The sequence below is a fragment of the Zalophus californianus genome, chromosome 5, assembly GCF_009762305.2.
Source record: "Zalophus californianus isolate mZalCal1 chromosome 5, mZalCal1.pri.v2, whole genome shotgun sequence".
Lineage (NCBI taxonomy): Eukaryota > Metazoa > Chordata > Mammalia > Carnivora > Otariidae > Zalophus > Zalophus californianus.
In genome coordinates this window covers 27,657,737-27,683,262 of record NC_045599.1, presented here as the reverse complement: position 1 = coordinate 27,683,262, position 25,526 = coordinate 27,657,737, and the positions used below count along the sequence as shown (strand labels likewise).

General features: G+C 40.2%; 1 protein-coding gene across 1 annotated transcript; it reads left to right on the top strand.

Moving 5' to 3' along the window:
* Positions 1-1,407: 1,407 nt before the first annotated feature.
* PPP2CA (protein phosphatase 2 catalytic subunit alpha) lies at positions 1,408-23,876 on the top strand. The gene is made up of 7 exons (XM_027606243.1): positions 1,408-1,787; positions 15,740-15,949; positions 19,123-19,296; positions 19,835-19,924; positions 20,435-20,596; positions 21,664-21,782; positions 22,753-23,876. Exons 1-7 carry the CDS (start codon positions 1,686-1,688, stop codon positions 22,823-22,825), a joined length of 930 nt encoding a protein of 309 aa, XP_027462044.1. The 5' UTR covers positions 1,408-1,685; the 3' UTR covers positions 22,826-23,876.
* The last annotated feature ends 1,650 nt before the right edge of the window (positions 23,877-25,526 follow it).

Here is a 25,526-nt window from a genome sequence, read left to right as displayed (position 1 = left end):
AGCAGAATTGTCATTTTCAGTCTGGGAAGGCCAAGCCGGTCAGCCTCACTACGCAGGTTGTCTTGGATGAAGGACAACTTTCAGTCCCACCATTCGCTGACCCAGGCCTCCAGAGCTTTCTTCAGCCTTTTGGTTGGGATGATGCCCTCAGAGATGTAGAGTGAGCACTTGGGTTCAGCAGGGTCGACTGCTATTGGGGGTAGGAAGTCTAGAAGATGGGTGACCAGGGTCAGCTCTTGCCTTGTGCTTTAAGGTTAAATGTCCTTTGGAAAGTTCTATCTCTCAGGTCCTGTGGACATCATACTCTCTCTTCTATCTATTCCTAGACTATTGAGAGAATACAAGCTTCCACCAGGGCAGGATACCTTGTCTGTTTGGATGACCCTTCTTTCTCCCAAGCGTGGGATCGAGCACATAATTGGCGCTTTACAGAAACAAATACTGTGAATGCAGGGACATGGGGATGTGAAAACATTTCACAGACCCCAAAGAGATTCATTGCCAGACCGAGATCTGATCCTAAGGTATCTGAGCTTTCTTTAAAACGCGGGTTGTAGCCGCTTCTGACACCCTCAGGTCGCCGTCCCTCTAGAAAGTAGGCCAGAGAGAATTGGGGTTGGGGGGTGTGTGTTCTCATTCCCACAAGGAACCCGAGGGGGTAGGAAGGCGCACACCTGGGTCGGAAGGCAACAACGGGCGAGGCTGCGTGGGGCGTGTGGAAGCCAGGCGCGCGGTCTGAGGCTCCGAGAGAAGCCCAAGCCTCGGCCGCAGGCATCGCGCCCAAGAGGACACCTTAGGCCCGAGGACAGGTGTGTGCGGGGGGGGGGGGGGGGGGGGAGGGAGGTGCACCACGCGGCACTCCCAGGGCAGACACACCCTCCTCCGCCCACGAGTGACCTAATTACAAGGTGCCTGCCGCGCCCAGAGGCGGAGGTGGCCACTGCAACCAGGCTACCACTCGGCGCCCGTTCCTGCCCCCAAAGATTTGGGTATCCCATACAATTCCAGCGCACCACGAGGTCACAACTCTAGTTTCTGTGACCTGGATGCAAGCGCGGGGTGAAGCGCAGAGCCGGCTCACCTTAGAGAAAAAGTCTCCGGCAGCTAAGTTCTCCGCCCACACCCTCCAACCCCGGGACTGCGTCTGCGCCACGCCGGCGCCCGCGCCGCGCAGGACGTTGTGCTCTGGAATTAGCCCCGTTCTCTGCCGGAGCGCCGAGCTTGCCTTCACTCCGTCTTCCCCCACCCCCGACCCCTCCCTTCTGGACGACCACGCCCTAAAAGCGAAGGTGCCTCAGTTACCAGCCGGCTACGTTGCGCCTGCGTCTTGGCTCCTGGTTCCCGCCCCCCAGTCGGCTCTGGCGGCGGACCAGGGTTGGCTCTGCAGTTGCGCAGCTCTTGTCCCGGCCCTTCTACCCCGCCGCCTCCTGACGCCGGGCGTGATGTCACCACGCCGGCGGCCGCCATTACAGAGAGCCGAGCTCCGGGACTAGATCGAGCGGAGGAGGGCTGCGGCCGGTGGCCGGGTAGTGCAGGGAGAGTTCGTGGGTTCGCGCTAGCGCCGAGCAGCCGCCAGCAGCCACACAGGTACCCCGGGAACCGGCGGCGGCGTGTGCGTGTGGCCCGTGTGCGGGCGGCGGCGCGGGAGTAGCGCGGAGCGGCAGCCGGTTCGGGCGGGTGGCATCATGGACGAGAAGGTGTTCACCAAGGAGCTGGACCAGTGGATCGAGCAGCTGAACGAGTGCAAGCAGCTGTCCGAGTCCCAGGTCAAGAGCCTCTGCGAAAAGGTGAGCTTTTCTCTAGCTGTGGGAGGCGCCGCGGGCCGAGCCCCTCGGGGAGGAGGCGGCTGTGGGGAGGGTGCAACATGGCGGAGGCAGCCGGTCCGGGCCCCCCGAGCCTCCCAGACCGGCGCCCGGCGCGGTCCGGCGGCAGCTCCCGGGCGACCCGGCGCCCCCTGCCTCCAGCGCAGGGATTGGTTGTCGCCGCCACCGCCGCCTAAAATGGCGCCGTTCACCCGACTCCCGGGCTTCCGAGCCTCCCGGCTTTGGTGCCGGGCGAGGTGGCTAGCGGAGCAGAGACCCTGTATGTCAGGGTCGGGGACGGTTTCGAGATGCATGTGAGAGGACTTGGGTTCCAAGGCCTGGGCTGCGGGCCTGTGACTCTACTGTGAGGTGGGTAAGACGCTTTTTACTTGTACTCAGGCCTCATTCTTCGGTCCAAAGCTGTCCGGAGGATTCCCCCAAAGGCGAGCTCGTAGGCCGGATCCCAAGACCTGTCTAAAGGTCGCTCACCTTCAGTACTCTCCCTGGTGGTTTATGTTAAACTCACTGAGCAGTCCTTTCCAGAGACCGCTTAAAAATGTGTGTTATAAGAATTTAAAAAATACATCTCTAACCTAATTTCTACGAAGGTCACGGCGGTAGGTGCAGGGAGGAGTACAACTTAGGTTTCATAGTTGGAAGAAATGGAGAATTTGGTGAGTCATACTACATAAGGAGCTTTGGGATTGGAAATCAAGTGTCAGTTTAATCTGTGATTTATATGCTGATTCAAATTGGGTACTGTGAAACCCTTTTGCGAGCTGAACGTACTTGGCATTTTGCCATCTATTTTTAAAATGAACAACGTAAACTGCGAGCAGTAAATTTTGTATACTGGCTCTTTGTTGGGAAAGTTACTTGTTTGTATTTTTGAGGCTCTAAGTAGCAAGATAGTAATAATAGCTGTTTATTGAGCTTTTACTATGTCCCAGACATTGTGCTTAGTGTTTGCAGATGTTGAAAATGGAATGCTGTAGTTCCTTTAATAAGTCCATTTTAAATTACCTAATTCCGTTTTGTTTTTACGTAGGGGTTGGGGAAACAGCCTCTTTAGCTATTGGCTGTGTTGTATTTTTGAAAGTGTTATGACTCAGTTTTCTAATGTATAGAAAATGCTTATCTCCACTATAAATAGTTTAACTTCTCTTGTCAAAATTAACTTGGCAGTATTTCATTGTAGTGCAGAATTGCGGAATACCGTATTTGCATTTTGTGTTAGTGAGGAGAGTTGTTAGAGAGCAATTACACTGACTCCTTTGCGGTTTGATGGGAAAATTGGGTTCATGAGTTTGATGTCTATGTTCCTAAGGCAGGCTTTTTCAGAAACTGTGCTGTGAATAATTGCAATTTAAATGAGTCAAATTCAGATTTATTTATCCTTAGCCTGAACAACTCTCCTACTAGTTGATGAGGTGGTAAATTATCTGTTGGAGCTGAATTTGAATGTTAGCAATGTATTGAGTCTTTTGTTCCTTCTTTACCCTCATCAAATAAGGATGGTGTTTGTATTAAGGGTTTAGAAAGAGGCTTTTAAAACTTAACGTATACTGTCAAGTCTTAATTTTCTGGGTGCTGGAAGTGATTTTAATGACTTTTAGGGATCAATACTGTATATAGACTTTGAGTCAGCATTTGGTTAGATGACTAGTCATTTGTGTAGAAAACATTGGAAGAGAGATAATGATGTAATTGGAAGACCTCTGGACTTGCAAGTGAGACCTGGACACTATTCCTCTTTCTGCTGCAGAGTAATTGTGACTGATCTTGGGACACTTAGTCCACATTTTGCTGTTTAAACTAAAGAGTTAAAATAGATGTTCCAGAGTCCCTGCTAATCTGAGATTATATAATCCAATTTAAATTAGTTTATTGTGTTTAAAAATCGAACACCTACTGACTATCCACGATTGCTTACTTTTATGAGAGAAAGGAAAAGCAATGAAGTATAATCACCTTTAGTCTCAAGGAGCCTGAATCTAGTTGGAAGTAGGTAGTAGACAAACCAGGGAAGTAGAGGGTTTGTGTTGGAGACTGCAGGAGATAATACTGGGTGCTTAGATTGGGTGTGTCAAGACTGATGAATGTGGTAAATGTGATTGCTTTCCCCATCTTTGTAAAACTAAGATATAGTGAGATTAAACAGTTTATATTTAGCTCTCCATTGCTTATCCAGTGTGTCCAGATTTTTGTTCTTAGAGCCAAAAAGGTGGAAATAATATTTGAGGTTAGGTTTCCAAGAAATGGATCATTTGAGGGAGAATATTATGCAGTCTTCATACTCTTTAACTTGCAAGTTTTTGAACTTTTGGAACTACATTAACTTTGTAAACTAAGTTTTAAGGCAGCTTTTTAGGTATGTGAATGAGTTAGGATGTGTGACTTGAAATGATTTTTTGTACTAGGAAACTAAAACAAAAATTTTCTTTTCACTCTTAATTGAATAGCCAATAGCACATCTAGTGAAAGCTACATATTTTGAAAATCTTGAGGGAATCATTTTTCATTTGTATAATAGTTTTTTTTTTTTTTTTAAGAAAAGATACTTGTTGGAGATAGGTACTTGGTAGTAGTTGATCATTTATTTATTTATTTTTACAGATTTTTATTTATTTATTTGACAGAGAGAGACACAGTGAGAGAGGGAACACAAGCAGGGGGAGTGGGAGAGGGAGAAGCAGGCCTCCCGCCGAGCAGGGAGCCCGATGTGGGGCTCGATCCCAGGACCCCAGGATCAGGACCTGAGCCGAAGGCAGACGCTTAACGACTGAGCCACCCAGTCGCCCCAATCATTTCTTTAATTTTAAGAAGGAAAAGTAATACAAAAGCCTTCCTTTTATCTGCCTGAAGGTGCCTGATCTGAATGAAATATTTAAATGGTAAAGGTAGAAGTATACCATGAGAGGTCATGGTGATTAAAAAAATTCAGAGACCATTATTATGGTCTCCTATTAGCAGTTAATGGTGGTAGGTGTTCAAAATGCAGAGAATCCAGGTGTGTATTTATAGACAAAGGTGAATATGGTTTTTATGCAATTGACTAAGCTTTTTTCCCTTCAACGTGTGATTAAGGTTTATATCAAAGCCAAGATGATTGTGTGTGGAGTATACTTTGTCATTTTGGGGATCATAATTTTAGTTGATTGTTGAAAAATTGTGGTGAGTGAATGCAGTTTTGTCTCCGGTACAATTCTATAGTCAGTAACATTACTACATTTGTATAACTGGATGGTATGTTTCCATTTGCAGATTGGACGAAGTAAATAGTATCAACTACAGTAAACAGTCTTTTATTATGTGACTTCACCAGTGGTTTAATTTAGGTATGATTTTTGGCTTTGTCCTTTCAGGTCTTTCCAAACTTGTGGAGAATGTTGTTTGATAGCCAGTTTTTTTTTCTTTACCCAAAGGAGTTCTTTACCTAGGTATGCTCTTTTCCATTGCTCTGCAAACACTATAAATAAAATGCAGTCATTATGGCCTCACATTTGTTACATGAGTATGGGAAAAAGCAAACCCTCTTCTCACTGGATGAGCTGCAAAATGCTTGACCAAGATTAAATTTCTATATGAAGTGGGTAATAAATTTTTGTGAGTCTGTATGTGTGCTTAATTTAAAGGATTGTTTGGGAGCACCTGGGTGGCACATTCGTTAAGTGTTGGACTCTTGTTTTTGGCTCAGGTCTTGAACTCAGGGTCGTGAGATCAAGCCCACCTGGAGTCTGCTTGAGATTCTTTCTTCCTCCTGCTCATGTGCTCGCTCTCTCCGCCACTTGCCCTCCCTCTCTGCCCCTCCCCCCCTGGAATGGATAAATCTTAAAACAACAACAACAAACAAACATTTAAAAGGTTGTTTGGCTCATTTTCATAAAAGTAATTTGAATATTGAGAACAAATGGAGAAAGCATGATGCAGAACGTTTGCATCATATTTTCACGTACACAAGTCTTTTAACAAGTTTATGTGACAGTTATTATCCTCAGTTATAGACGGAAACCAGAGGCACAGGAAGGTAAAGTGACTTGACTTCAGGGGCTAAAGTGAGATTGTGCAGGCTTACAGATTCTCAGCCCAGTGTTCTAGTGTTGCTTTACAGCCTCCCCTCTCTTCTTAGGTGGTGTTGATAATGAAAAATGGAGGTGAACTGGGGGCAAGTTGAATTGTAGAATCAACAGCTCTGTAAAATAAAGCATTATTATTATTCTCATTGCTTGAAAGCTTCCCATTCATGTCACGCACTGTTGTCCCACTTTGTCCTGGAGGAGGAAACCGTAATTATTCTTCAATTTTGAATGTGGCTGGCTGCATTTGCCCCTCAAATAACATTAGAAGAAAATGCCAGTTCATTTTCTCTGTGTCCTTAGTGCGAATCATGGTCTAGAAACTGAACTTTAAAATAGTCCAGGAAAGCATAACTAACATTTATATTGTTCAGTACAGTTTGTAAAATGCCTTTTTATCATGGCTTCCACAGTCAGACCTATATGTGCCTGTGTGTGTTTCATGATCTAGTCATGAAGCAGTAGTGCCCTTGGTTTTGGGTTGACTTAATGAGGAAGCATCGAAAAGGTGAACAGTCCTACTGTTCGGAAACGCAGGTCCCCCAACTTTCCTTTTGTTTTCTCTGTCAAAGTCAAGAGTTCTGCCTACAGATATTGGCAGGTGAAACTCATGCTGTAGAAAGCATGAGGGACACTGGAGGGAGTGTATGGGTAACATTTGTATCACTTGTCAGGTGTCTCTCCCCCACGCTGTCTTTGATGGCAGAGGATATTGCTGGTAGCTTTCTAAGTCATTTGTCAGTTACCTGTGGCTTTGTTTAGGTTGGAGGAGGTGAGCTAGGAAAACCAGGAGATACTAGGTTTGCCTTGAGGTAATGATAGGGAAGGGTCTTTTTTGAAGGTGCTCCAGAAGAGAGGGAAAGTTTGGTGTGGCAGAACCTCCCCCCCCCGCTCTTTTTTTTACTTTTTTGACACGTCTCTCTTTTTTTTTTCTTTTCTGTACTCATTTCTCATAAACCTTCAAACGGCGCTTTCCCACACAAGTGAGATAGGAATTGGACTAGAACTACGAAGGGAAAAGATTATGGGTTTTTTTTGCTGTTTTAAATAGCCTTTCAGCTTCTGGTGCAGAAGTGGTAGAAGAAGTTGAAATAGAGGTCTGGCTGCCAGTAAATGGTTGGGGATGGATTCTGAAAAAAATTGTAAAGAGCAATCTGGGATTAATTGCTTAATTTCTTGGGGTGCCTGGGGGCTCAGATGGTTGGACGTCTGCCTTTGGCTCGGGTCATGGTCCCGGGGTCCTGGGATCGAGCCCCACATCGGGCTCCCTGCTTGGCGGGGAGCCTGCTTCTCCCTCACCCTCCTACTGTTCCCCCAGCTTGTGCTCTCCTACTCTGTCTGTCAGATAAATAAATAAAATCTTAAAAAGAAACTGCTTAATTCCTGAACAATACAGAGTTGCTATTGCCTACTTATATATTGGTAGTGTGGTTTAGGATGGATGAACAAGGCAGTGACAGAGGTGTGTATATCTGAATCTGGGTATTTTCTAAACCGTGTGTGACCAGTCGGCCAGTCACTCTGGTACTCCATGACCTCACCTCTGCTTCAGTCATTCAGTTACTACTCCAGATGGGAGTATGACTGATGTTGAGGGGGCTGCAAGAAGATTGAAAACCTTTTTCCGGAGTGCTCTTGGGAGACCGTTCATTTACCTAGGTAGAGTTATATACAAAGTGTAGTTCACAAAGACTGTGGAGTGTCAGTGATGCTACTAATGGTGTGACAGTGTATGTTTAGTTCTGGAATTCATTCAGTGAAAATTTATTAAACTGTTATGTGCATTACTCATTTTCATTGTTTAGCTTTGTCTAAATAGCATTGTTTTAGGGATTTGCTAGTTTTTTGCTCTAATAGTAGGGTTTCACATTAGCCAGGAGGTTGAACTTGTAGTAAACTCTATAGATGGGAAAGGTTTTAAAATATTTGTGCCAGTGGTGATCAAGTGCATTTCATTAGTCTGCCACCCATTGTTCGTAAACTGGCAGTAGTGCCTACTACCTGTTGGGTGCCTGTGACTTAGTGAAAAGGCTTAAGAATTGCTTTGGTAAAATTTCAGTGATGGAAGGAACCTTAAAAACTATCTAGGCCGTCACCTGGTACAGATAAGGGAGGAAAAAGACATCCAGAGTGGTTGATGGATTCATGGTGGATTGTTGTGAGAATTTTTATAAACAACTACACATATACCAGCATTTCTCTGTTTAGATTATATATGTTTTTCCCCTATGCAGGAATTGTTGCGAATTTTTAATTCCTGCACATGTGTATTTCACAGAGGTGGAAAAACATCAACTTAAGTAATTTTTTTTAAAGATTTTACTTATTTGTCAGAGAGAGAGCGTGAGCGCACACAAGCAGGGGGAGCTGCAGGCAGAGGGAGAAGCTGGCTCCCCACTGAGCAGACGGCCTGATGAGGAACTCCATCCCAGGACCCTGGGATCATAACCTGAGCTGAAAGCAGATGCTTACCTGAATGAGCCACCCAAGGGTCCCTTAAGTATTTTCCTTTAATACAATTTTAGAATTATCCCCCACACCTGACCTTTTTCTTTTGGTTAGATCCTAACCTTAAAACCAAATAGTAACTACTAGTTCGTAGAACATTACATGGAGGATAATAGTACTTTTATAGTATAATCACACAGATAGTATACATACAGTATAATCATACAGAAGACCAAAATGTTTCATAAAACGTTTGAGGCATCTGTTCGGTGTAATTAATGAAAGACCAGTAATAAGAAGAAAGGTTTGACAGTTGAAGATGAATAACTCAAGATTTATTTGCCTCCAGGGCTAGTAGTATGTCTACGTTATATATCAGACCAAAGTAAAAATCTAGCCATATACACTAGTTTGTCATGAACCATAATTTTTTTGCCCAATTATGAAAATCAAGAAAACCTACCTTTTATCTTTCATAAAAGCAAAATGAAGCAAAATGCAATTCTCTTATGGCATTGAAAAAATTTATTATTGCTTGCTTATTTGCCCTTTTTTAAAGATTTATTTATTTATTTTAGAGAGCGAGAGAGAGAAAATCTCAGGTAGACTCCCCGCTGAGCCTGATGCTGAAAGCAAGAGTTGGATGCTTCATTGACTGAGCCACCCAGGCACCCTGTGAACTTGCTTTTTAAAAATGTTTTCAAGGGGCGCCTGGGTGGCTCAGTCGTTAAGCGTCTGCCTTTGGCTCAGGTCATGATCCCAGCGTCCTGGGATCGAGCCCCGCACTGGGCTCCCTGCTCCGCGGGAAGCCTGCTTCCTCCTTTCCCGCCCCCCCGCTTGTGTTCCCTCTCTCGCTATGTCTCTCTGTGTCAAATAAATAAAATCTTTAAAAAAAAAATGTTTTCAAATGTTTATAATTCTGAAACTGGAAAGTAAAATTCAAAAATTAATTATTGCATTTTTTTAGGTTTGCTTCTCTTATGTCTTTGTGGCTATATTGGTAGAAGATACACTCAATTGTGATTAAAGTATGAAATGCTTAATTTATGTGAAACAGAGTTCCAGTGAACATTTGAATTAATAATCAGATTTTTAATAGAAAAATGTCTAAGCATCATTTAGCCTTGTATCGATAGATAACTCAAAAAATTTGTGTGAACAATCTGTGTAAGAGGAGAAATAACTGATAGTAAATAAACATGGAATAAAAAATTTGAACTCCAAAATGAAAAGTACCAGTTAGATCAGAAAGTAGCATTTTATATTTGAAATAGATGAGAATGGGTGCATTCTAACATTTATTAACGTGTATATATTGGGAATAATTGAGCTTTATAGACTACATATGTAACCAAAAAACGTTCACGTATTTTGCTCTCTAATCCCACAATTGAAAATCTCCTGAAGGGAAGTAAGTCAAATAAACAGTACATGTATAAATTTGGGAGGATATTATACAGCAGTTTAAAATGATCACTATAATGCTATAAGGCATTGGATTTATGAATATGAACTCTATAAAGAATTTGAGAGAGAGAGCATGCAGCAAATGAGGGGGAGGGGCAGAGTGCGAGGGAGACGACGACTCCCCTCTGATCAGAGAGCCTGATGTGGGGCTTGATCCCAGGACCCTGGGATCACAACCTGAGCCCAAGGCAGATGCTTAACTAGCTGTGCCACCCAGGCGCCCCAATGAATATGAACTCTAGGATAGAAATTGAAGCGTTTACCAGTTTTAAGCACGAGGTCAGTATGTGGGTAAAAGCTGGAAGGGAATACAAAGAAATGAGAGTAGTTTTTGTTGGTGTGGTAGGTTTAAGACAGCCATAATCTATCAACATCTTAATGTTCTCCAGTGTTCTCATACAAAGAACTTTTACATAATTGTAATCATTTTGCATTTTTAAAATGTTTGCTTGGTTTAATAATGAAAATGCGTGAATATGTTGTGTGACTTTAATATAAAAATGCATAAATATCTTTTTCTACGGTACACGTTAATGAGAAGTTAATACTGCTATTGTGTACCCTTAAGGAAAATTTTAAGATTTCTGAATCTGAACTCAGAAGGCAGAGAGGACATTAATAATAAATTACCATTCCTAAAAGTTTCTTTTCTTCAAGTGAATCTCCAAATTGTTTGAATTTTAGGACTGTAGAAAAATTTAACTTTTAAGCTCTTATTATTAGACTAGCTTATTTCAGTTTCAGCCTTGTTCTATGAAGATTTATATTTATTAGATCTTTTTTCCTTGAGTTCACTGATTTCAGTTTATGCCATTTGAATTTCAGTAGGGTTCCTGCTGAAGAATTAATAAATAAAAAATAAATATGGTGCTGATCACACTATTTTTAAAAACTTGATTTTTAATTATTTTTTTCCCAAATGTTTATTAGTGGAGACTTTTTGAGGCCCTCAAAAAATGTTTTAGGGGAAGCAAAAGTTTGGGGTGTGTATCTTTTGCTTTTGTTTCTTTGCATAATTCAGGTGACCTGAGGCTTTAAATTAGAGGAATCAGAATACTAGAAAGTGAAAAGGTAGTTATTAGAAGTATAAACCTCTCTAATGTTAATTAAGTTGCTTTGAAAATCTGGTTCTGCCATTTACCTTGAATATTAAGCTAGAGAGTTGAAGTATATCTATCTTAGAAACTGATGGTTGGTGAAGGTCTGCAGGTTCTAAAGGTGACTCATTAGATTGCTTCTCAGCCTTTTGGCTAAGATCAAGTGTAAAGATGACTTATTAGAGGTCCCATTAGGTGACCCATAGAGGGGTTCTCTTAGGTGCTTCTGAGACTTGAAAAGGCCTGACTCCTTCTGATAGTACAGCTTCTCAAGACATTTCTTTTTCTGTGATTAGTTTTTCTTGACTGTAAAATAATCTTCAGTGAGGAGATCTGCAACCATTATTGTTCTGGTGTTCTGGGATAGTGTATTTTGGTGTAGTAATCCTCTGAAAGCTGAGTTGAGACCAAAAAAAAAGGTATACTTAAATTCTTTGTAAGCTTGAGTTTTTGTTGTTAAAATATACTTAATACTTGGCTTGATGGCGTATGTAATAAATACTGTTTTCTCCAGAATTTAATTGTAATTGTTCTGGTCTGAAATTTGGTAGGAAGAGAAGAAAAGAGCTTTGGCTTTCCCAGACCTAGTACTTTAGTTTACTTTATAAATACAGTGTCCTTTCCTTTTTGGAGGACAATTTTATAATGTCAACGTAAAAAGAAGCTGTTGGATCTGCTAATATGTCAACTTCATGCTATCTTCTTTCAGGAAGTGTCTGTGTATGTATACCAGATGTATACCAGGGAGCAAACACTAGGATATTCATTGCAGCGTTTTTACCTTTTCATCCTCCCCCTCACCGTATTATAATAATCTTACCTCCAGTGTGAGAAATTAACCAAGCCTATATGTATGCATTATGATCTCCAATATGGATTGTTGGCGAGAAAAGCAGTCTGCTGAATAATACAGTTCTAGTTTAAAAGTGCAAAAGAAAACGATTATGTTTTTGTAGGCATATAATATGTATGTAAAACTTGTCAACAGGCTTTCAAAAGGATGTACATCAGAATACTCTTGGTGGTTACTTTTCCCAAGAGGAGTGGGATTGTGGAGAGTGGTCAAAGGGGACATTTGGTTTTATCTGCTGCTAAATTTTTTTATTTTTCAAAGGATGTGTCACTATAACTTGCACAGTTTTAAAAAGTAAAATTAAAGATTGGGGCGCCTAGCTGGTTCTGTAGGTGGAGCATCTGACTCCTGATCTCAGCTCAGATCTTGATCTCAGGGTTGTGAGTTCAAGCCCCGTGTTGGGCTCCACATTGGGAGTGGAGCCTACTTAAAAAAAAAAATCTAAATAAATTAAAGATACAGTGTTCATCATTGTGATATGTCAAAATTGAAATAAAAGGAACAACTAGCATTTAGGTTTAATTGTCCTTTTGTGAGTTGAATAGAAATTGAGTAAAGAGTAATAAGGAATGTCGGGCAGTTGTGAATGGCAACTTTTTATCATTCATATAGAGAATAGCCTTACCTGTAAGCAAGTGTCAAGAGATGTATTTTGGGGGCGCCTGGGTGGCTCAGTCGTTAAGCGTCTGCCTTCAGCTCAGGTCATGATCCTGGGATCCTGGGATTGAGCCCCGCATCGGGCTCCTTGCTCCATGGGAAGCCTGCTTCTCCCTCTTCCACTCCCCTTGCTTGTGTTCCCTCTCACTGTGTCTCTGTCAAAAAATAAATAAAATCTTTAAAAAAAAAGATGTATTTTGGAATTTAACTTCTCATAGAATTGCAAGATTTATAGGGTTGTGACCACGTTTTCTTATGTCATTGTCCTTTTAAAACTTCTGAGGAACTTGCAAATTTCTTTGAAGTGGGACCTATCATTTCATTCATGGCTATTTTCATTACTGTGTGCCAGGTGCTAAAAACACTGGACATGGTATTAATGCCAAACAGTCTTAAGGAATATGCCTAGTGAAATTCTGCTTTTTAGTAATAATAAATCATGGGAGATTGGAATTACCCTAGCGAGATGGATTATATGTATTTCTGAAGAACTATCACTTTTTGAGACACAGCGGAAATTTTTTCTAAACTTAAAAATAGAACAAAATAATGATTAATTTTTGGATGTCAATGATTGGTCGGTGTCTTGAAATAGGCTCCCCAAATGTTTGGAGACTTGAAAATAATGGTTCTTAGGGGTGCCTGGGTGGCTCAGTCAGTTGGGCGTCTGCCTTCAGCTCAGGTGGTGATCTCGGGGTCCTGGGATGGAACCCCACAGTGGGCTCCCTGCTCAACAGGGAGTCTTCTCCCTTTCCCTCTGCCCCCCCCCCACTTGTGCTTGCTCCCTCTCTCTCAAATAAAATCTTAAAAAAAAAATGGTTCTTAAACTTCACTGCACCTGAAAAAGCACTGGTATGGAATAAGGAGGGGAGACTAAAAAAAATTATCGTGCTTGGATCCCACTTACCAAAGATTCTGGCTTGAGAGAGGAGTAGCCTTAGCATCTAGATTTTTTTTTTTTTTAAAGAGCTCAAATGATTTTTAATATGTGGCTAAGATTGCATACTACTGCCTTGAAACCACTCCTTGTTACCCTTGGTTGTCGCTTAAAATCTAATGAGCAGTGGCTCATTAGCAACAGTTCGCTATGGCAATTTCACCTCCATGTTCTAGTGTGTTGCCTTCCCCTGATGGAGCCTCCGACTGTACATTCTGGAACACCACTTCATAATGCTAGCTGCACATAGAAGAAAATGTTCAATAAATGTTGAGCGCATAAAGTAAATACATTTAACCCATTTTCAGAACAGATTTCTTTTACCTTCTTGGCTTAACTGAAATCTGACTCTTCCTGAGGAAAGTCCTATACTTTGTCTAATAGCCCTCCCAGATAGATGGATGCTGCCTTCCTCTAGGATAAAATTCCCTGTTTTTCAGGCTTCTTTTCTCTACCTGGATACCAAGGCACTTTTCCTTACTACTGTTACCTATTATTTCTTCATTCTCCAGAGAACTTGGTACCAGTTTCCAGGCCTGTACTTCTGATGTTGTCCTGAGAGATGTCCATGGCTTTCCCTGAAGATGACTTAGCAGTATCCCAGTATAAGTTCTTGATTCATTAAGCAAACAGATATTAAATGCCTTTTACATCTCAGACATTGTCCTAGTGAGGTGCTGTGTATGCAGTGGTTAAAGGAACCTGGTGAACATTTTTTTAACTCTTAACTTGGGACAGTTGGGTGGAAAATAGATTGGAGTCAGGAAGAATGGAAGCAGGGAGTTCAGTATGGAGGCTAGCACAGTAATCCAGGTGAGGTAATGGTGGCTTGGACCAGGGTAGTGGCAAAAAAGATACAAATAGTTTGATTTGAGATATGTTTTGGAGGGAGGCTAGTCAAGACTTGTTGGTGGATTGGTCACTGAATACTAGTGGCCTTTAAGCTCTGCTCACAGGTAACCACATGTATGGCCCTACCTCTGAAATCCTAAATTCACTCAAGTTTTCCACCAGTGGATCTTTGTTCTAGGAGTACTGCTTTGATTGGACTTGTTCTTCAGTTCATGCTCACGTCCTGTCCTCCCCCTCATTTCCTACCTGGGATGACCAACTCTCATGGTTTACTTGAGCGCAACGGAGGCATTTCTTGGGATGCCAGACTTTGAGCACTAAAGCCAGGATAGTTGGGTCACCCTGCACCTACCCCAGTCTGCCCTTTTCTCTTAAGTGGTATGCTTCAGCCATGTAAACCTTTTCCTCTTCCTGAGAATTTACACACATGATCGCATCTTGCCTATGTTGGACCTCTTCCCATTTCCTACTGCCATCCCCTTCCTGTAACTGACTCTCACCCATTCCTTGGACCTCAGGCAGTTTTCCTGGCTGTCCCAGTTTGTGATCCTGGAAAACTGCAGCCTACTCTAGCATGTCTTAGCACTTGGCCTGATCATTTTATTGTCTGCTGCTCATGCTGCACTGTGTGCTTTTATGGGCTGTCTTGTTCGTTGTGATATCTTATGTAAATGGGTCTCCACCGTTTACTTTTTCCCTTTCTTTCATCACTTAACACAGCCTGTACTTTGTTGCTTGATTACTTGTTTGTGGTCCCCTGTCCCCTGTGACCGATCTTGTACGCTGTGGTCCCCCAATGGCTAGCACAAGGCCTGGCACGTAGTATTACTTGGATGATTGAGCGAGTGAATGATGGTCTTCCCCAGTGCACTTTGGTTTTGGGGGTAAGGTGAATGATCAGTAAATGTATGTTGAATGACTGATAGGGTTTCGAGTGAGTGAAATGTTATGCTGCCCTTAAAAGTAATGTTTGAATTTGTGATTACATGGGGGAATGCATATGTTGCCAAACAACTTTATAAAAACCATGTATATTGAATAATTACAGTTGTAAAGCAACAGTTTGTATTTTTAGTATTAAGAGTGTAAAAATACAGGTGAAATTTTAATGTATTGTTCCCCTCCCCACCTCCCCCAAAAAACAGTTAAGTGGGAATTAGAAACCTTTCTTCATATCCTGGAATCCATAAAGCATATTACAACTTTAAAGCTAAGGAACTAGGTATCTGAATATCTTGTTCCATTTTCATTAATCTTATATGGCTGCTAGTAATAAACTATTTAGCATTTAGTTAGATGGTAACTGATAGGCCTAAGAACTGATAGTGATGAGAGGAATGGAACTATGCGTCTTGATACATACTTTTTCTAAGTATCAGGAGTGAGATAACCAATAGATGGAATCTGGCCATATCTTGCCCTCTTTAATGGCATTATCAGTGCCTACAATTTCATCTTACACCAAGTCTGTTCTTTAAGCTGCATTAACTTTATCTTTGTTAATGTTGTTTAATGCTAAATGTATTGGTTTATTTTATCTCCATCTGTAGGCTAAAGAAATCCTGACAAAAGAATCCAATGTGCAAGAGGTTCGATGTCCAGTCACCGTCTGTGGAGATGTACATGGGCAATTTCATGATCTCATGGAACTGTTTAGAATTGGTGGCAAATCACCAGATACAAACTACTTGTTTATGGGAGATTATGTTGACAGAGGATATTATTCAGTTGAAACAGTTACTCTGCTTGTAGCTCTTAAGGTAATTTCAGTTTTGTTTGGGGGCATTTTGTACTGGGTGAGACAGTTTTGTTCTTTTTCTTCCCCAGTGATTTGTGATTTTCTCTGAAGGTTCCATATTTAGAAATGCAGGTATTCAGGTTTGGGACTTATAAATCATACGTCTGTCTTCATTCTGAATAAGGGGATGCTATAGAATAAAAGTAAAAAGGTTATTCTCATTCAAGTTATTTGAAAAATGTTAGAAAGCCAGTCAAATAAAAATACTTCTTCAGTTAATTAGGGTGTGGGGAGGTAGTATAACTACCTTTCTAGGTGCTTTTGAAATTAAAGATACTAAACGTCAGGATGTTCACATCTTTTGACACAGTAATCCTATAATTAGACTTTTACTGAAGAAGAAATTCAAGAGGAAAAGAGCTTTGTGTGAAAACATTTAATTTCAGCATTTTAATACTAGAAAAGGAATTGATCTAGATACCCAACAAAAGTGAATATCTAAATTATGATTTCTCTCTGTGGAATAGTTGGCAGCCAATAATACTTGACAATCTAGAATAGTAAGAATGATAAAGCAAGCTGCTTTATACCAATTGGAGCTGTGGGAATTGTACAAAGATCTGAAAATGAGACACAGTAGTGGTCAATAGTTTTTGGAATGGCAGGCTTCTGCCTTTCCTTGGAAAGAAAGTATGATTTTACCTTTAGGGGAGATTTTACTAAAGAACGTTCACAGTGATAAAACCGGCTGCCAGAAACCTCTAATACTGCAAAAGTGGTAAGATGTGGTTTTGGGAAAAGCTGGATTTTAGGCAATATATAATGTATATGCTCATGAAGCTGCGATAATCTGAATCATGTAACATGCTACAAACCATTTTTGGAGGATATACTAAGTTCTCTGCATCTGTAAAATGAAGCAGTTGGATTAAGTGATGGAAAGTTTCTCTAGGTATTATGAAAACAACATTGTAAGCTAATTTGTGCTTAAAGCCCAGGATGAATCCCAGTGCTTAGCAGAGGAATGAATATGCTGCCTTCAAGAATTTATATTTAAAGGTTTTGGGGCTGAATTGTGCCACATACACCTCCCCCCCCCCATTCGTACATTGAAGTCTTAACTCCCGGTACCTCAGAATGTGGCTGTATTTGGTGATAGGACCTTTAAGAGGTAATTGAGGTAAAATAAGGTCATATGGGTGAGCCCTAATTCAATTTGACTGGTGTCCTTGTAAGAAGACATTAGGACACAGATACAGAGGGAAGATGATAAGAAACGTGGAGAAGATGACCTTTTATTAGCCAAGTAGACCGGCCTTCAGAAGAAACTAACCCGGCTCTCACTTTGATCTGGACTTCCAGCCTCGAGAACTGTGAGGAAATTAATTTTTGTTCTTTGAGCTGCCCATTTGTTCTACTTTGTTATGGCAGCCCTTGCACACTAGTACAGGGGCACTGGGGGAAGGAAACTTAAGCAAGTAGTGTTAGGACAGTTGGATATCTATATACAAAAAAATGGACTTAGATACCTCATACGATACAAATGAGTCAAAATCAATCAGGGGCCTAAATGTAAGCGCCAAAGCTATGAAACTTCTAGAATAAAGCATAGGAGAAAATATTTGTAACTCTGGGTTAGGCAGTGATTTCTAAGATATGATAATGAAAAGCAGTCCATTAAAAAGATTGTTATATTGGACTTCATCAAAATTAAGATTTTTGGGGGCACCTGGGTGGCTCAGTTGTTAAGCATCTGCCTTCAGCTCAGGTCATAGTTCCAGGTTCCTGGGATCGAGCCCCGCATCAGGCTCCCTGCTCAGCAGGAAGCCTGCTTCTCCCTCTCCCACTCCCCTTGCTGGTGTTCCCTCTCTCACTGTGTCTCTGTCAAATAAATAAAATCTTTTTAAAAAAAATTAGGACTTTTTGTTCTTCAAAGTATATCACTAAGAAAAAAGTATTTATGTTCATATAAAAAACCTATTGTGCCCCTGGGTGGCTCAGTTGGTTAAGCGGCTACCTTCGGCTCAGGTCATGATCCTGGAGTCCCAGGATCCAGTTCCGCTTCGGGCTCCCTGCTCAGCAGGGAGTCTGCTTCTCCCTCTGACCCTCCCCCCTCTGATGTGCTCTCTCTCTCAAATAAATAAAATCTTAAAAAAAAACCTATTATAATTCAGTAATTATAGACATATTAAAAATGGACAAATTACTTGAATAGGTATTTCACCCAAGAAGATATATGAATAGTCAATAAGCGCATGAAAAGATGCGCAAAATCATTAAACATCAGGGAAATACGAATTAAAGTCAGAGTTACACCCATTAGAATGGCTATCATCAATAAGGCTGATAATACCAAGTGTTAGTTTATGGAGAGATTAGAACCTTACACCCATACTAATACCTAGCAATTATATTGGACTAGGAATATACTCAAGAGAAATGAAAGTGTATATACAAAAAACTTAGAGGCAAGATGATCATAGCAACATTCTCATAATACTCAAAAACTGTAAACCATTCAGATGTTCCTCCTACTGGGGAATAAAGAAAAAAAGTGTGGTATAGCTATACAATGGGATACTGTGCAGCAATAAAAAGTAAAATAATAAGGATCCACTGATACATATACACAGATGAGCCTCAAAAATATTCTGCTAAGTGAATAAAGCCAGACACACAAAAAACTCTATCTTGTATTATTATATTTATATGAAATTTTACAAAAAGATCTCAAAAGGAAATCATGAGAGCAGACAGATCACACAAGTATATAGTTTCTGTGATGAGTGTTTAAGGAAATACAGAAAAGACAAATCAGTGGTTGCTGGGAGTAGGAGTTGAGACGGCCCAGGGGGGATATTTTTGGACTGAAGATGGAAAGGTTCTAAAATAATTGTGATGGTTATTGCATACCTATAAATTTACCAAAAGTCATCTAACTCTAGAAAAAAATTCCATGGAGTTCTATGGCTGATGATTATGCTTTGTGAATTTGGTAGTAGCAGGAGTTTGATTGTAATTGAGATAGGGTTTGCTGATAACTCCGTGGACAGATGTCTGTAGATGTGGGGGGATGGGATTCCCCCCCCCCACCAAAATTGGAACTCTGAATTTTCCTGTAGAAAGTTTGCTGAATTGTCATTTGGTTTTTGAAGGAGCCAGGTATTCATACTGTTTTCTGTTTTGTTGTTTCAGGTTCGTTACCGTGAACGTATCACCATTCTTCGAGGAAATCATGAGAGCAGACAGATCACACAAGTATATGGTTTCTATGATGAATGTTTAAGGAAATACGGAAATGCAAATGTTTGGAAATATTTCACAGATCTTTTTGACTATCTTCCTCTCACTGCCTTGGTGGATGGGCAGGTATGTAGGTCTTCCTAAAACTTAACATTGCTGGTTATTTTCATGAATCTGCTTTCTTAATGTTTAGGTGCCAGTCATTTTTCCACCTACACATCCCTTCTAGACTTCTGAAGTGCCTTCTTTGTATCAAGCACTGAACTGTATGTTCGGACCACAGGGATGGAAGATTTAGTCCATCCATCCTCTCAGGTTGTTTCTGGACAAGTCTTGGAGATGTAATTAGCTATTTATTGTCCACATAGAGGAGTGCACAGAAGATATAGCAAAAGGTCCTATGAGAGGAATGGATAGTCTGTGCTGAGTTTAAGGTCAGAGAAATGTTTTCTGGGTGCAGTAGCAATGATTTATCTGGAAGAAAGGGAGTGTATTCACTAGGTTAGAGTGGGTTGGAAGAAAGCCTCTGCAGAGACAAGCCTGGTTCTGGTAGAATACAGAAACAGTAGTCACACCAAGTGATACGGGCTGCTGCCTGCAGCTTAGTCCAGAATGTTTAAAGTTTCTTTTATGTGATGTTAACATTATAAACCATTCTTTCCAGATATTCTGTCTACATGGTGGCCTCTCACCATCCATAGATACACTGGATCACATCAGAGCACTTGATCGCCTACAAGAAGTTCCTCATGAGGTATTGCCTTTTTTTTTTTTTTCTAATGAGTTACTGACTTTTATTTGGTAATAAAATCTTTTCAGAAAACCTTGTAGAGAGGAAAAATTTTACTGTAACTTCCTTCTGTGTGTTCTCTCTTTTAATGTTCAAAAATGACCCCATGCGGTATGAACACTCTTGTCAGCAACCTCTTTCTTTAGAAGCTAATAGTAAGAAACCTGTCAAGATCACAACACCTTTGGGAGTAGGCCTTAGAATCTCAGTTGTTGCCTTAATTACTTGTCAATACTGTCTGACATGAAAATTTGCATACTATAGGGCTTTTTGCTCTTGGGGCTCATTGATGTAGGATATGCCTCTTAAAAACATTGGGAAAAGTTTTATTTATTTGACAGAGATACTTTAAAGCAAAACCTTAAACTGTTCAGCAAATACCATTCAAAGTGTGACTTCATAGGGTGTTCCCGCTGATGAATTACTCAAATCATTTTTTGCAAGAGGCAATTTAAAACTTACCTTCCTTTTTAGGGTCCAATGTGTGACTTGCTGTGGTCAGATCCAGATGATCGTGGTGGTTGGGGTATATCTCCTCGAGGAGCTGGTTATACCTTTGGGCAAGACATTTCCGAAACATTTAATCATGCCAATGGCCTCACATTGGTGTCCAGAGCTCACCAGCTGGTGATGGAGGTATATTCTCTTCTCTGAAATCTGATTTGCTTTTTAAGTAAACGTAATGAAGGAAGATATTAGGGAGGGTTTTTTGGTGGTGGTGGGGTGCTAATTAATGATATTAATGAGGATACTCCATGTATCCCTTCCAATGAATTTGCTGTTGTAGCCTGAGCCTTTACAGTAGATGCACACTAGAATTAAAATCTCATTTTTTGATCTCACAATGAGTTTCGTAGTTGACATATTTCCAGAGAATTCTTAATGACTGGATAGTGCTTGGGATTTAAGCCTGGGAAAGTGAGGTGCAGGGAACAGGGGAGGAGGCAGTATATACATTTTTATCTCAGTTTTGTTTATTTCATGTGTTTAACATGTATGTTTATGGAGGAGAGATTGAGGTGAAATACCAAAATGTTTCAGTGGTCCTTTGGATGGTAAGATTATAGGTTATTTTAAAGAAGAAACTAAAAGGGAAATGGGACATTGATAAGCATACTTAGAATTAGGGTCCTGTTTACATTAATATTAATAATTGATTATAAAAGTATGACTTTGCTAAAGACAGGGAACAATATTTGTGTACAATACTTAAAAAGTAACTCGTGTATTCACATGGACTTTGACAAAATGAGGCTGGAGATCCTAGAGGCCTATTTTCTTTGTACCTGGGCAGGGACCTTCAGCTCTAACTGAGAGAATTAATGTGGTTTGGTCTTGAGTATGTTATCTGCCTCTACAAGGAATGGCCATGTACTCATTCTTGGATCACGTTTAGGGCCACTGCGGTGGGAAGCTGATGAGATACTGCTAATCACAGAAAGCCAGATGTAGAAGAAGCACTTTATTCTCTGGTGATTGGTGCTGTTTTCTAGTGTCTTTTCTATTTATAATCTAGTTTTGTAATTCAGGAAAAATTCATGTATTTTTTTTTAAGTTGCACAGAGTACAGAAAATTATTAAAATATCGAGAAACAAAACATTATAGCTTTTAAGCTTTTTGGAAGGGACTTTTTTTCTTTTTGAGTCTAGTTGTGTAGATAAGGGAGTAAGATAGATTTTTATCACCTTTGTTTTCCTTGTAGGGATATAACTGGTGCCATGACCGGAATGTAGTAACGATTTTCAGTGCTCCAAACTATTGTTATCGTTGTGGTAATCAAGCTGCGATCATGGAACTTGATGATACTCTAAAATATTCTTTGTAAGTATTTACACCTAAGTAGTTGGCTGCCATTACAGTTGAGTTACACTGTATAGTTGGAATGGGAGGTTTAAGACTTGAAGGGCTCATGCTAAATCCAGATTCCAATTTGATTTTTATGTTCCCTTTTTTTTTTAGATTTGATTTATTTTCAGAGGGAGCGCGCGAGTACAGGGAGGGGGGAGAGGGAAAGAATCTCACGCAGACTCTGCACTGAGCACAGAGCCCAGTGTGGGGCTGTTTCATGACCCTGAGATCATGACCTGAGCTGAAACCAAGAGTTAGACGCTTAACCGACTGAACCACCCAGGCGCCCCTGTGTTTCCTTTTGAACGGACTTAGGATATGTTGAAACTCATCAATAGAAACTTGTCCTATATAGGCTCCAATGTGAATTATTAGGATTTTAACTTTTAAAGTTTTTTTTTTTTTATCTATTTGAGAGAGAGAGAGAATGAGAGCTGAGAGCACGAGAGGGAAGAGGGTCAGAGGGAGAAGCAGACTCCCCGCTGAGCAGGGAGCCCGATGTGGGACTCGATCCCGGGACTCCAGGATCATGACCTGAGACGAAGGCAGTCGCTTAACCAACTAACTGAGCCACCCAGGCGCCGCCCAGATTTTAACTTTTAAAACACATGTTTTTATTGTGGGGTTAATAAAATATATCCTGAGGTTGAGATTACAAATACAAGTACATTAGGCTCTTTAAGTTTTATTTATTTAGTAGAACCCTTCTTTCAAAAAATCTTATCCTGATGTATAAAAATTCTGTCTTAAAAAAAAATTCTCTGAAGTTTGCCTTGGCTCTTTGAGGAGACACACAGCTAGAAGACTCTTATTAAATGGTTGATTAGTCTACAATTAGGATTCTGTTCCATTAAAGACAAACTGAAATTGTATAGGAAGAATAATGTTCTTGTCAGTACATTGATACATGCAGTATAAACAACAAATATGTTTTGTTTTTCAGCTTGCAGTTTGACCCAGCACCTCGCAGAGGCGAGCCACATGTTACTCGTCGTACCCCAGACTACTTTCTGTAATGAAATTTTAAACTTGTACAGTATTGCCATGAACCATATGTTGACCTAATGGAAATGGGAAGAGCAACAGTAACTCCAAAGTGTCAGAGAATAGTTAACATTCAAAAAACTTGTTTTCACACGGACCAAAAGATGTGCCATATAAAAATACAAAGCCTCTTGTCATCAACAGCCGTGACCACTTTAGAATGAACCAGTTCATTGCATGCTGAAGCGACATTGTTGGTCAAGAAACCAGTTTCTGGCATAGCGCTATTTGTAGTTACTTTTGCTTTCTCTGAGAGACTGCAGATAATACGATGTAACATTAACACCTCGTGAGTACAGTTTAACTTCCATTTAGCTATATAGCTTTACTCAGCATGACTGTAGGTAAGGATAGCAGCAAACAATCATTGGAGCTTAATGAACATTTTTAAAAATAAGTACCAAGGCCTCCCCTCTACTTGTGAGTTTTGAAATCGTTTTGTTTATTTTCAGGGATACCGTTTAATTTAATTGTATGATTTGTCTGCACTCAGTTTATTTCCCTTCTCAGATCTCAGCCTCATGTTGTTCTTTGTTATTGTCAGAACCTGGTGAGTTGTTTTGAACAGAACTGTTTTTTCCCCCTCCTATAAGACGATGTTACTGCACAAGAGCACTGCAGTGTTTTTCATAATAAACTTGTGAACTAAGAACTGAGAACAAGTCAAATTTTAATTGTATCAATGGGCAAGACTGGTGCTGTTTATTTAAAAGATATACATCAATTGATAAATTTTAGAATTTGTAGAATTCTAGGTAAAGAAAAATAAAAATCAAGGTCACTATATAATCTCTCTGGTAACTCCTTGACATTCTTCAGAAGATTTTCAAGACTTATTTGTAATCCAGATAGTACAATTTGTCAGATAGCCAGCGTGCTCTTCGTGGGTTCTTCCTGCATATTACCTTGTCTGCAAGAAAGGAAATCTGTGCAACTTCAGTAAGACTGGACTGTAAAACTATAGAACTTGAGATTTAAGTGTTTTGGTTTTTGTTTTAATAAAACATAATGTTTTCAGGTAGAGCTTGACAAACTAATGTGTCTACTTCTCAGTGCAGTTTCTGGTTATAAATCTCATTGCTATGTCTGTTAGATGGACAAAAAAAATGGACAGATTTTGTACATTGCTTGTCATGTTATTTTAGAGTTAACTTTGTCTCAGATAAAAAAGCTGTTAAAGTATTATCCTGTATTAAGCTCTTTAAGTGCTACTAGTTAAACCAAATAGTAAACTATTGCTAGATCACGGTTTGGTGTTAACATACGTTCACCCAAGGACAGAAACAAACATGGCATTTGAAATGAAGTGGCAGTGCTAAGCACTTAATGAGTTTTCCCCACCCTTTTCTCCTTTGAATAGGATTAGGTTTTCTGTGGAAACTAATGGTAATCTTCAGCTATCAGGGTAAACTTCAGGGCACTTAATCATTACTTGTGTGAATGTAGTAATAAAAGTTCCTTTGCTTTGTATTGTGTTGAATTTGGAACTGATAAGGAAGTTCTCTCATCTAAGATGTTTTAGGAAAATAACTGACGTACACACTATGTTAAAAAAAAAATGGTCTAGTTTCTTTTTATCTCTCCTCTGATCTAATTGACAGTATTTTTGGTGGCTTGTGGAGTTGATGGTTCGAAGCAAAAAGCCCTGTTTTCTACATGTCTCCATTCCATTTTATTTTATGGTTTCACAAGAAATACATCTATCTGTGTTTTTGCTTTCTCACTTAATGCCCTTCCTCTTTGCACAAATAATGTATCTGGTGTGCGGTAGCTTTAACCCAGGGTCCAAGTGATCTAGATACCAAGCAGCTGTTTTCAGGTCCTGTGGTAACAGAACTGACTTCTAAAGAATGCCCGTTTTCTAATCAACATGTGGTACTATCTTCCAGGTGTACAGATTTTCTAATTCTAGTGGTTAGCAGAAAAGGGCTTGTGGCCGAAATGGCTTGGGTTTAGAATAGTTTCCAGAATTTAAGTTTCTAATTGTACAGAATGACTGGGTTTTAGCGTTCTAAACTACAATACAAAGTGTTAGTAACCTACCTGATTATGAAGTGGGTTTTAAAAAAATGCTTTGGTAAGTATAGTAATTTCCCTTTAAAAATATATAATTGCTGTTGCTGATTTCTCAATCAGTAACAGATTAAAAGAATTTTTATAATAAACTTTTTAAAAAAATCAAAGACTTGTCAACTAAAAATGAGTGAGATTTCTATACCGATGACTTGTAGAAATTTGCTTTGGAACTTTGAAGGGTAAAATGAAATGGTAAAATGGTGTGCTCATTTCTTAGATGGAATATTTGTAGCAAACAGGTGACTTTTTTCCTTTTCTTGGTTGCAGTAGATACGTTTTAAATGCAAGTATAGTTAGTATTATTTTTCAGAAAGACTTAGCTTTAGATAAGTACAATAAGGCTGGTTATTTCTGTGGTTCTTAGCCTTGATGCCCACAGAGATTCCGATTTAAATTGGAGGCATATCCAGGCATAGGTATTTTTAAGTTTCCTAAGTGATTTTAATTTACATTTAGATTCAAGAATCACTGCTCAGTATCCCAGCTACAAATTTAGGAAAATTGGCTTTTGTGGTGATTGGTGGTGGTTTTAGGTTTTGGTGAATAATTAAAATATACCATGTGACTCTTTGTTTCAACAGTTTTATCCTGTATACT

Bases quoted from the DNA above. Each gene is read 5' to 3' on its own strand.
- PPP2CA (XM_027606243.1), top strand. From the start codon at position 1,686: ATGGACGAGAAGGTGTTCACCAAGGAGCTGGACCAGTGGATCGAGCAG. The intron at 19,925-20,434 runs GTATTGCCTTTT...CTTCCTTTTTAG, and splicing joins TACAAGAAGTTCCTCATGAG to GGTCCAATGTGTGACTTGCT. The intron at 20,597-21,663 runs GTATATTCTCTT...TTTTCCTTGTAG, and splicing joins CTCACCAGCTGGTGATGGAG to GGATATAACTGGTGCCATGA.